Source organism: Falco peregrinus, chromosome Z (assembly GCF_023634155.1).
Source record: "Falco peregrinus isolate bFalPer1 chromosome Z, bFalPer1.pri, whole genome shotgun sequence".
In the NCBI taxonomy this organism is placed as follows: Eukaryota; Metazoa; Chordata; class Aves; order Falconiformes; family Falconidae; genus Falco; species Falco peregrinus.
Genome location: NC_073739.1, coordinates 654,911 through 667,558, shown reverse-complemented (window position 1 = coordinate 667,558; position 12,648 = coordinate 654,911). Strand labels below are relative to the sequence as shown.

General features: G+C 43.0%; 1 protein-coding gene across 4 annotated transcripts in view; it reads left to right on the top strand.

Moving 5' to 3' along the window:
• The window catches only part of ZCCHC7 (zinc finger CCHC-type containing 7), a 124,627-nt gene that overhangs the window by 77,916 nt on the left and 34,063 nt on the right, over positions 1-12,648 (top strand). For 3 of the 4 annotated variants that reach the window (XM_055790593.1, XM_055790594.1, XM_055790595.1), the window contains exons 5-7: positions 2,643-2,686; positions 3,883-4,008; positions 5,597-5,767. In XM_055790593.1, the coding sequence (XP_055646568.1) occupies positions 2,643-2,686; positions 3,883-4,008; positions 5,597-5,767 (341 nt within the window). The remainder of the gene's footprint in view (positions 1-2,642; positions 2,687-3,882; positions 4,009-5,596; positions 5,768-12,648) is intronic. The other variant, XM_055790596.1, reaches the window with a different exon arrangement.

The window sequence follows — 12,648 nt, the reverse complement described above, 5'->3', positions numbered from 1 at the left end:
CTTGCAAGAAGAGTTTCTTGAAGTCAGCGGTCCCAGGCCTGTCGCCTGCATGCCTCTGAGTATTAAGGAGTGAAAACAAACGTTATGGGTGCTACAGACCAGGGAGAGCGCGGTACAATGGGGTCCTCAACACGCCGATGGGTATTGCCGCTGGAGAACGAGCAAAGGGCAGCTGCAGGGCTGGGGGAAGGTGGAGTGGCCAGAAAGCCAGCTCAGGGGAACCCGCAAGCCACCCAGAGACTGGAAGTGCCTGTTGGACAAGTTAATTCATCCGAATAAGTACAGTGAACTGGGGGGAAGGGGAGGTATTTGTCAACTTGAGCAGAGTTTTGTGCTTCGTCTCATGATTTAGTGCTGTGGTCAATGAGGAAAATCGGTGGAGATTTTTCTATGTGTCTCTAAAGCAAGATTTCGTGTTGGGTGCAGAAGTGTAACCCTTCCTACGTATTTCAGTCTGAATAGTTTCTTGTGAGTAAAACCAGAGCCTGATGCAATCTGTTGTGAATTAGACGTAACTTTTAGGTCACCAAACAAGTTTAGTGGAGATATATTTTGTAGTAATATTAATTCATTACTTAAAAAAAAAAAAAAAGTATTTTTATACAGAAAAAAAGAAATGAAAGCTCTTGTATTTATTTTTGAGCATTTTTAGTTTCTAGCATTAGGAATAATTGAATCTTTGTATCACGGTTTTCCCCTATGAAGCAGGGGATTTTGACAGTGAAGAAGAGAAACTTAGTTGGTTTGTCCTCAGGAAGGACATGCCTAATGATTAACAGGAGTTAATTCGCTGGTAATTTTGATCTGTAACCTGCCAACCATTCTGTACGTGCATTTCTGTGAAACATGGCGCTCACAGTACTGATTGGCAAGGCAGAATTTTGAATTACAGATATTTTTTCTTCATGTATGACTTTCCCTAACAGGCTTCCAAGTAATAAATAATGCTCTCAAATATGTCAGCACGTTTCTTTACTTGCAATGACCGGACACCAAAGGCCTGATTTTCCCTTGGGCATACCCACGACTCACTTGCACCGAAGCGACCTGATGCAGTGCTGTCTCTTCTGTCCTCTTTGCTGGGACCTGAGAGTCCGGGAGAAGCAGTCTCCAGGGCTGCGGGCATGGTACCACTTCTCGTTCGGGTCATAGCTTCTCACCCTGAATGATGCTCGAGTGAAGGATGTGTTGGGGGCTTGTACTGGAGTTTGTGCCGTGGCAGTTGCTATGTGTACCATGACTTAGGTACGACACATCATTCAAATTGATGTACGAATAGGCTAGTTAATTCATTATTTATGTCTCTGTGATGGTTTTTAAGTGTTATTGGCATTAGCCAGTAAAATAAAATAAAAGCAAAATAAAACCATTTCAGAGTGCTTTCAGATTACAGAAGATAGTATTGGCCCCAGATTCTGGATGAAGAACAGCAGCAAGCAGGTATTATGCTCTAAAGCACCCCTTGCATGTTTGAGTGACGTACCTTGTACCCAGATACTGCATTACACACTTCAGCTGAGATTACTGACTTTTTCCATAAATGAAGGGTTAGACATGACATTATAGAGGGTATAATTTTAATTTCTAGTCATTGGAAATGAATAGTAACAATCAAAATCAGTTGGATACATTTTTACTGGTTTTTCTACCATTTGTAAATCTTGATGTTGTTGTGATTTGTGTTAATAACACATATATAGATGCTTCAGATTTGGATTGTGGGAACAGGATGGAACAATTTGCATTAAAAAGTCTGCAAACACACGGGATTAATTTGTGCACAGGTTGTAATGGTTACTGCAAAAGTATAGGTAAGGTGAACACCTCTGTTGACATGAATCCTCCTTTAATGATGAAAAAGATGATGCAGCTGTCTTTGCACAGCGAGAGAAGTAAACAGTGTTGACATGCAGAATTTTTAAACAGCTGTAACTGCGTCCCTGTTCTTTTAGCTCGCTGCTTTTTATTTCCTTTTGTATTTTTTCTTTTTACTTCTGCCAGTCCAAAGGCTGTCTGTGAGAAGGTTATGGTGTGACAGTTGATAATTTAGTGTGTCGTCCTGATTTATTGCACATTACCAAACTCTGTTTTGAAATAGAGTTACTTAGCTTACAGTCTTTAGTTGCCGTGGTTATGCATAAAGTCATTTTGGCATGCAGCAGTCAGAAAGCAGTGCTGAAGACACAGATTTTTCTAATTTGCAAAGAGGAAAAGCATATTTTATGCTGCGCATTAACTTCTTGTTCCATGTGCTCCCACTCTGGCAAGCCCTGGATTGCAGCTAGGCATCCCCATGAGTGCAGGCAGAGATAATTCAAATGGCTGGAAACAGAAGCTTTGGAGTCCCTGCCTCTGAAGAAATTAAATCCTTGCCTGAATTTATACCCTGGGGGGCAGCGCAAGAGGGTGGTGTCAGGTGAAGTCCACCCAAGAGTTGGACGTCTGCTGGTTTTAAGGTCAAGCAAATTTGATGCCGAGTGGGCTGATAGCTTTCCTTCACTGAAGACAGAACTAGTTTCTCTGCTTTAGTACATTCAGAGTCTATTACCAGTTTCAGTAAGTGCAGTGATGATAAATTTGAATATATTATAGAAAAATATTCACATAAATTAAGTGCGATCAATTTTATTTCTGTTTTTCAGAAGGAGTTGATGTGGACTGGTCCATCTGCAATAAAGACTTAGAGGTAACACAGACAACCCAAATTGTTCCATAATTCTTTAAGTTTCTTAACAAGCAGAGCAAGGGCAATGGGATTGAAATATCCATCTGTAGTTTTGGTGTGGAATCCTTAGCGGTGTCCTGTCAAAGGCAGGTGAAGCCTGAGCTCCTGTCCAGCAGGAACGCTGGAGCAGTCACACAAACGGAGTGGGAAGAGGGTGCCGTGAATCAGGAGTGCCTCCTCAGCTCCTTCCCAGTCTCTTCAGAGACTAGTAATTGTTTTGTGGGAGCTAAATCCCATCCCCGCGGGAGCACTACAAGCCATCTGTGTGTGGGTAGCCTTCCTGCACTCCCAGAGGTCGGAGTTGGCTTAGGAGCTGATGCTCTTAGGCTGTGGCCCGGAGTACTCGTGCAGGATGCCATCGTGTCCAGGAAGAGTACGCTTCAGCTATAAGATCCAACTCCTTCGAGTTCTCTTTCCAAGGTTTAGTAAAGCTTACATAATCGGCTAACGTTAAAAAATTCTTCCCTTTAAGAGAAATGGTATTTCTGTACCTCTCCCATTCACTTCTTCAGTATTTTATTTCAGTTGTTTTGTTTTTTTTTTTTAATTACGATGTTTACTAAGCCGCGGAGGTTGGAGGTTGGATTTTCAATTCTGTTTGCCAGCACAGAAGGGAAGTGTGAGGTCACTGGGAGAGAGAGAGAGAGAGTTGTTTCCAGCTTCTGGTTTTTTCCTCTTTTTCCTTTTTAAATCTTTCTTTACAATTGCAACTTGCAGATTTGGTCTAGACTTGTATAGCATTGTACTTTGTCCAAGAAGTTTCCTTTAATGTGTGCAAGGGAATGTGTAACTTATATTTGCAATTAATGTTAGTTATGTTTGTATTCTGAGAAAAATGTCAGTTCATCGTGAAGTAGCGTAGTGAGTAAAAGTCTCTTGACTAATCAAGGGAACGCAAAACTTCACAACTGCAATTTTAAACAGCAAAAAAGAATGTCCCGAAGCATATTTGAACATTGAACAAGACTATACTTCAAGACTCTGCAGGTTCCTTTATACAGAATTATCCAGTTCAAACTTGTACATGTAAATTGAACTGGTAAAAAGTTAGATTTCTAACTTGAACGCTACCAGCAGTGACCTTCACAAATTTCCAACAAACACTAAACTACAGAATCTGAAATGATAAATTTGCTGCTTTTTTCTTGTCTCACCAGGCACAGATCTCCAACTATGGAAGTTTGAGGCATACCAGTATGCGGTACTACAGAGCCAATAAAAATGTTACCTGTAGAAATTGTGATAGACCAGGTCATTTGTCCAAGAACTGTCCTACTCCAAAGGTAAATGCAACACCTAAATTGCTTGTAGTTGCAGCTGTGTTTTCTAGTACTCTTTCGCTCTTGCCGTAACAAGCATTACTTCAGTGGTTTGTTATTTCATTGAAAAGTTGCTCCAAGTTGAAGGATAGTTTGCACAAGATCAGTTTACTACATAAAACTAGCTGTCTGTTTTGTGGAGGTCATTGCTTTTATTGTTTTTATAAAAGGAAACAATCTGTGAGTATAAACTGAGCAAAAAGAGGGTCAAGTACGACATAGAAACATTTTTTTTTCTTATTGTAAAACCACTTTAAGATGTACCTTGTTTTTCAAATGGATTTTCAACATTCAACAATCCAGAAACCACCCTTACTAAATGAATGAAAGCAGATATCTATATAATGAACTGTGATAGGAATAATGTAAAAAATTACAGACAGAAAGTTTGTTCGAGGATTAGAGTTTTAAAAATCAGTCGCTATACTGTGAAGAAGTGGGGGCAATTGCTTGAGAGTCTGGATTTACCAGTCCCCACAACAGAATCTGTAAAAACCTCAGTCCCCTCGGCTGGTACCCACGCTGAGACTTCGAGCAACTGCATCCCATCTAGTTGAAACGTAAGCCCTTGGAGTGAGGATACACTCACTCACTGGGAAGATTGGCTTTAAAGAGATACAGGTACGGCCTTAGAATAGTCTTCAGCGTTTTGTATTTGCGGCTGCATGTGCTTGTTTGTGTGAGTCGCAAGGCATGCAGCCAAGTGGTTGTGGCGGACTGACCCTGGCTGGCAGCTAAGCCCCCAGCCGGCTGCTCGCATACACACTACTTGTGAGGTGGGGGAGAGGGCAAAAGCAAGAAAAACTCAAGGGTCGAAAGAAAGACAGTATAGTAAATGCAGACACACCCCGCCCCCCCCCCCCCCCCGTGATGCAAAAGCACTCATTCACCGCAGCAGATTGCTGCCCAGCCAGGCCCTGAGCAACAGCAACGTCAGAAAACCTCCCTCCCCCAGTCTGTTGCTGAGCACAGCACTGTATGGAACAAATACCCCTTCAGCTGTTGGCTCGACTGTCTGGCTGTGTCCCGCTGGCCTTTGGTGCACCCCAAACCTGCTGGCAGTGCAATGGTCTGTGGCACAAACTATATTTACAGACCAGTCCAGTGTGTTGTGGTACAAACTGCGCGTCATGTTCCTATGATCCGGTTTGTTTTCGACTTTTAAGAAACGTAATAAAAAAATCAAGTGTTCCTACAGAGTGCCCAATACTTCCACTCTGAGTGAAATACGCTTTCCGGTTTAATGGTTATTTTTGCTGTATTCACTGAGCAAATAACATGGGTGCTGGGCATTTAACAAGTGCTTCGGATGCAAAGTCCAAATCAAGAAAGTACAGGGAGGCTAGAGAGTTACAGCTTTGAGTTTTACTCTATTTGTAGTCTCCCTTCACTTTGATTCCTTGGTGAAACATAACATCTCCGCAACACCTCGGAAGCAGTAGACACTTACTTGGGGTGGTCTCTTTGTTTCCTCTTTCTATTTTTTTTTTTCCTTTTCTTCATCTTTTGAAACATTCTCACTTAACATAATTCTTTTTTTGTTTCTTCACAGAAAGTTCCCCCTTGTTGTCTGTGTGCAGAGAGAGGTCACCTACAGAACAGTTGCCCAGCACGTTTTTGTTTGAACTGCTGTTTGCCTGGCCACTTTTTCAGGGAATGTCTCGAGAGAGCCTATTGGAATAAACACTGCAGTCGCTGTGATATGAAGGGGCATTATGCTGATGTGAGTATAGCCCGTGGCAAAGAGCTCAGTCATTACTGGTTTTGTATCTGTCAAAAATTGAATTTACAACCACCACAGTCTTCTCATGCTTCTCTAATTTTATATAGTGTGTATTTTTCTAAGCATATGAAACTATCGTGGTTAGTATCACAGTCTTCATGAAGAACGGTTCAAAGAAAACAAGCTGGAGCATTGTGAACGCTCAGTCTTTAGTTTAGTTTTGTCCAGTTTAGTTAGGGGGGAGAAAAATGTCCTCATTTCTATTGAATGGAAGGTGTAGGGAGGTTGAAATTAGGAGACATGGTATGCTACAAGCATGCCAGCAAGAGGTAAAGAATAACGCTGATGCTCCAAGAGTTCCACATCCATGGGTTTTTTCCACTATGGTCTTGTATTCCACAATGAAAATATGAGGAGTTTAAACTAATGTCTAGTAGCCTTCCAGAGGTATTTTTACGTTACAGACATCCTTTAAAAACAAAATGGAAATGGTACACCTTATTTCTCACGCGGTTATAGGGGAATAAAAGTTGTATCTGACAGTAGCTCGTAAAGAAGCAGGTCTACAACCACATTCATGTGCCTTAGCTTAGTTTCTGCCTGCTTTTTGTCAGAGTCCTCGATTATTTGTGAATATGCAAGAAGAAAGACAATAATGAAATTGTCTCTCTACTTCCTTATCCCTACGGACAGGCCCATCACACATACAGTGTAACAGAATTTGTAGAACAGTTGGAAGAAGGTATACCCTGCTATTAGAAGTATTGACAGAAGCATTTAATGTCTGGAACCTACTGATATTTTGTCTTAATCCCACGAGAACCACCCTCGTGTTTTCCATCTTCACTGCTGTCATTCAAACCCGAGCTTCTGCTTAGACCAGCTCAGTTGGGTGGGCGCTGCTCCTGTTGCCAGTCATCCTAATTCCTCGTTCATGTTACGTTATGCTGCCTCTGTGTCACAAGTACTGGAGAGAAAAAAGTACTTGGTGCAAATAAGAATTTCCGTACCCTACCTACTAAAACAACGTTTCAGAGGCGTTCGTGAGCTGGCACCTGTATTCCTAGCCAAAATGGTTCTGTCAAGTGGCAATATGGAAGCTCGCCTTTCATCTCACTAGGAGATTGGATGTTCAGTGTATTTCCCACCAGATGTTTGGCCACTTGGTTCGGGTGGGAGCAGCACAGCGGGGGAAGGGTTTCTATTTATTTCATGGGGAGGGGGAGGCCCCGTAAAACACATGCATTCTGCTTGTGTTCTGAGCGTTCAGAGTTGCCTTGGAAAAGTGAATGAGTAACATTGGCACGAAGTTACTTTGTATGTTCCAGGTATGGAAACATGAAAATCATTGAAGTCCTGTAAGGTACTGAAGCATGTTAAAGGTCATCCAGTTACAGTGCACTGGGTAGGAGGTGAGGTCATGGGACTTCATTTGACTGAGACTTTTTTCTCAAAACTTTCTATTGTTTAAACACTACTGTTACGGAAACACACTCTGCATGATCTCCTTCCTTTAATATAGTTCTTCAAATCGTCTGAATGCGTTTTGAAACAAGTCGAAACTGCTTTGCTCTTGAGAGTCTGCCCAAAGCTGTTATTACTGCTCGTGGAAGTTAGACAGAGAGATGCTATATGCCAGGGACAGTAGTGACAGGACAAGGGTCAATGGTTTTAAACTAAAAGAGGGGAGATTTAGATTAGATCTAAAAAATAAATGTTTTATAGTGAGGGTGGTGAGTTGGCCCAGGCTGCCCGGAGCAGCTGTGGGTGCCCCATCCCTGGGGGGGCTCAAGGCCAGGCTGGACGGGGCTGGGAGCAGCCTGGGCTGGGGGGGGGGGGGGGGGGGGGGGGCGGTCCCTGCCCATGCCAGGGGGGCTGGAACTAAATGGTCTTTAAGGTCCCTTTGAACCCAAACCATCCTGTGACTCTGTGAACTTAAAAGCTTCTCGCATTAAAAGCTTCTGCTAGTACTTCAAAATACATGCATAATACACGCACACACACACATATACATCTATATAAAAACAGAAGTTTTTTTGTAATTGCTCAGAGAATTCACAAACCAGCGATATTTGTTTTCTTTTTTAAGTATGGTGTACCTCAAACCTAGACACCACTGATTCTTAAATTTTTGCTTCTTGGATGAATTATTTCACATCAAGTTTCAGTGCAGGATGAACTACTTTGGCACGAATGTTACACCTCTGAAGGAGACTTTTATACAAAAGCATTCTTCAATATTCTTAAGAAAGTGTTGAATGCTATAGAATTGGAAGTTTGGTAGAAAAATAAAAGAGGTTGGCAAAACAAGCAAAATTGTCGAGGTTAATAACTATATTTAACATTAAAGATCTGTGTGATTACAACCAGGCAGAAATATATTGCAATGATGATACCGCTTTATGACACTAAGTGACACTAGAAAACTACACTTGAAAAGGTCTTGTATTTATGTGCTTTTGTGTGTGTGTCTGTGTACAAAGCCCTTCCCAGATAGTCTTTAAACGTGTGTACTTCTCATGTAGTTACATAGACAGTGCTGAACTGATTTTTGAAAAAGTAAACTAGATGACGGTAGTGACTTTGCAGTAGGACACTTAATTCGGTTTAGCAGGAGGTTCAGTTATGAAGGTGACATGAAGATTTGTCCTCATATTTCCTAAATACAGGCAGAGGACTTGCTGTGTCCTTTCTTTAATTTCTCTGTGGCTTTTTGGTAGCAGCAGCCATTATACTGTAAGGACTGAAGAGAAAGACAGAAAGAGTTTGAAGGCCTTTGAGTTTGATATGATCTACTAAGAGAAAACATGGGTGAAAATTCAACTGTGATTAAACATATTTTTTTAACTTTTTAAGATGTTATTATGGTTTTACGTGTCCCAGAAATTCAGTCCTATACATAGAAATGAACCTTTTATGCTGTTGGGTTTTTTTCCCCTCAAATTAAACACAAATTGATGAGGATAACAGGCAACCTGTGGTAACATCAGCGTACGTTCCTACTTCGTTTTCTATCTAAAGATATGGCTTAAATGTTTGTCTTCCAAATACACCTGCTTGCTTCCCTTAAATGCTGGGTTTTGTTGAAATTCAAAAGTATTATAACCTCTTCCTAAATATCTCCTCCTCCTACCTTTATTTCTTCTATTTGGTCAAAGAATGAGAGAGATCCTGAGAAGGCCTTCTCCTCCCTCTCACTGAGTACAGAGGTTTATCTGAATAACTCTTCTACCTGATAAAGCTTACATTCCATAACTGCTGTCATTATATTCAGTCCCCGTGTCGCTGGATGACGGAATAATAGCGTTTCAGCGGGAGGTTTGACCCTGTGGCTTAGCAGTCCAACGCTGGAGACCTCCTTCCCTTCCAGAGCTTTCTGAGTGTCCTGTCCAGGTGGGATGAGAGCAGCTGTGCATCGGGCTCTGCCTGGGTCCATCCTGCTCCTGCTGAAGATGCCCTGGAGCTGCACCAGATGTGAGCAGTTAGGGAAGGAAAACTGAGAGTTTGTGGCAGGCTCACCATAGACAGGGAGATTTCACTTCGTCTAAAGTGATTTTCTTTTCTGTAAAGGATTATATGCCTCTATCATCCCCAAATTTAAATCCTACCTGAGTTGTGTAGATTTTCAGGAACATCACAGCACATGTATTTTTTTTCCTGCTCATTTAGGTCCACCTTAAGATGAGTAGGGCTTGTCTTTGAAACTTTGAGGCAGTATTCTTGTGCTTCTGCGTGACGGGCATGAGGCCGCCTGTGCAGTGAACACTGGAGTGTGAGAGCAGAGTCTCGTCTGCCTCAGCCTTTCATCCTTGGAAAGAAATGTGGCATGGCAGAACTGCAGAGAACAAAATGAAAGCTGTGAGGCTGCATGGCAGGGTGGGAGAGGACACAAAAAGCAAGAAGGTGTCATCTGAAAACCTGATGTCTATCGGCAAATGAAGAAAACAGAAGTGATCATAAACTCTGGCAGATTAAATGTGAAAGTGCAGAACTGAGGGTTAAAAGGAGTTTAAGGGGCACTTCACAAAGGACTCCAAACCAACAGTAAATCTTTATTCACATCAGAGCAAGAGGCCTGTAAGGCCAACAGATGATCAAGACACGAAAGAACACTGAGCCAAGATAAGGCTATTTCTAACAACCTAAAAATAGTTTTGTGGTATCTAGCATTCATCGTGGAAGAAACCAGGGACATCCCCAACACCACAGTCCTCCTTTGTGGAGGGAATCATCAGAGGATCTCTGAAATTGAAGACAATGTTAGGGTTACTTCTAACCTATGAATACTAACCTGTTACCAGAACTGGGTAACAATTACCCAAGAGCTGTTAGAGGAACTGGCAGGTCAGATAGCCAGATGACTGATGGCTGTGGGTAGCCTTTTGCTTTGTGCCTGATCGGTGACCGAGTGGCAAAATATAATGACAATTTTTAAAATGGGTCCCAGGGAGAGCTGGGCCACCAGGCCTGCCAGCCTGTTGTGTACACCAAGCCGATTAGCAGGAACGGCAATAACAGCGGCATGGTGGAATGGATGCATAAAAATATGATATACCTGGGAGGATTCGAGATAGCTTCTGTAACAGAAATCCCAGTTCTCAGGAATCTGTGGAGTTCTTCAAAGGAGAAGGTCAACAAGCATTTGTGTAAACATGATCCAATTGATGTAGGCAGCAATTTCCAAATGACATTTGACAAAGTTCCTGACCAAAAGCTTTTAAAGAAACTGAACAGGTGTAGAATAAGAGGGTAGAGGTAGGGTATGCTAGTGTGACATGGAAAAGGGTGAACAATAGGGCGACAAGATTTGCTGAGAAGACTGAATTTATTTAGAGTGTCCAGCTGTGAAGAACTACCCGAGTACTGGAAGAAACAGAGGGAGAGCCCAAGAAAATGGCAGATGAACCTGAGTGGCAAAGTAAAATGCCTGAGGAAAAATAATCCCATCTTTGCACGCGGAATGGCGGGCTCTGAGCATTACTATTCAGGACTCAAATGTCAAGGGTTATGATATACCATCCCCACAAAAATCAGTCGAGTGTTCACAAGCTGTGAGAAAAAGGTGGTGAAATGCTCGGAATCACCAGAAGAGCAGCAGACACCTGGGTGCAACTTTGGTCCCTCTGTTCTGCATCCTTCAGCACAGCTGCAGCTCTTCAGCGTGGAAGAGAAATGACAGAGGGAAGGGTCTGTAAAGAACTTCAAAGTCATCCGTGGTGGGAGACAGTGGTTATGGATCAATTGTTCATTGTTTCTTCCAGTGCAAGAGTTAGGGGGTGAAGGCAGTAGGAGTTCAGTTCAGAAGAGACAGAAGGAGGTCACTCGTCGTGCAGTCAGTAGCAGACCTGTGAGACTCCTTACCAAGGGATGCAGGAGATACAGAAAGTCTGCTCTGGTTCTGGAGGAGGCAGGAGCAGTTCATGGAAGAGAAAGCGTGGACTGATTGAACGCACAGAAACTTCATCCAGCTTGCACAGTTGGGTGTGGAAGAGTGTTGGGGTAAGGGTGCATGCTTGCCCTGGTTTTAAGCTCCATGAGCATTGGCTTATGGCCGCAGTTAGCTACCACGGGCAGGTGGTCTGACGTAGACAGCTCTGTAAACTGATCATAGTAACAGGTTCTTATTTCTGTGCCTCTGCTAATTACTTTTCTGTAAAGGATTACAAGTCCTCCGTGGGGCATTTCATCAAAAACCTGGAAGTGTTTTCCCAAGCCCACTCACTGTGACTGTTCTGTATCAGCCTGCCTGTTGGGTGGTTTCTTCCATGTCCATAGGAGGTGGAGGCAGGTCAACAGGTTTTGCTCTGAACCTGGGGCTCTATGAGTCCAACATTCCCCAAAGCTCTCCAAAATTCTCTTGAAATGCTACTGCAGCCTTCATAGACCAGAGCTTAATAGGGTGGGGGGGGCAAGACTTAATATATTCTCTAATTTTTTTGAGCCATTATCAAGTACTTTGGATGCTCCAAAAAGGTTTTGTCTTTCTCAGAAAATTTATTCTCTTTTACTGTGACACAAAGCATGCAGAACGAGCTCCTGCGCCCAGTGTTTCAGAGGGACTCTCCACAGTCATGCTTTTGTCCCGAAGTGATTGTGAGGCAGCTCAAGATACTTTGCCTAGTCTGATTTGAAAATGTTCAAAGTTATTTAAAAAGATTTTCAGGGTAATACTCTTATTATTTTAGGTCAGTCTCTTTCCCCAGGGCAGCCCTGGGAATGTATGGAATCATCTTTACACGGAGTCCTGTTGGAAGCAGCTCAACCTCGTGTGCTTTCTTTAGGAAGATCATCAAAGGAGCAGGTAGCAGAGCTGCTCAAAAGTTTCAAGTGCAGCTCTACTTGACCATACACTGCTCCCCCTAGAAAAAAGCACATCAGACATGTGCACGCATAGACATGTGTATCCATATTTCTGTGTGTGTATACGTGTATATACACACATACTTATATATGTATATATATAATTATGCTCTTGTATATATATGCGGCAAACCCCAGGCTGTGAACACCCTGTGTTCTGCCGGTTTGGTGGCAGTTGGGTGGATGTCACGATGCTCGTGGTCTCCAGTCCTGCCTGCCAGCTGCAAGGGTGGGAAAAGAACTCCAAAACCAGGGTGATGTGGCAGGGAGGAGGCAAACATGGCAGGCAGAGCAGCGCATCCCTGTACGCCTTCAGGAAAAATGTCATGCAGGTGCTGGGTAACGCCTGAGCTTACCCCGGCAGCACCCTGGCCCCTGTCACTCTTCAGCCATGCCATGCCTGCTGGCCCCATTCGTAAGGTTTTGTCTGCACACCCCCGAGACCCAGTAAGGCGTTCTCCTTCCCGAGAATCAGCCGAGCATCTTGGCCAGCATATTCTTTGTGTCTCCTGGCCATGTAA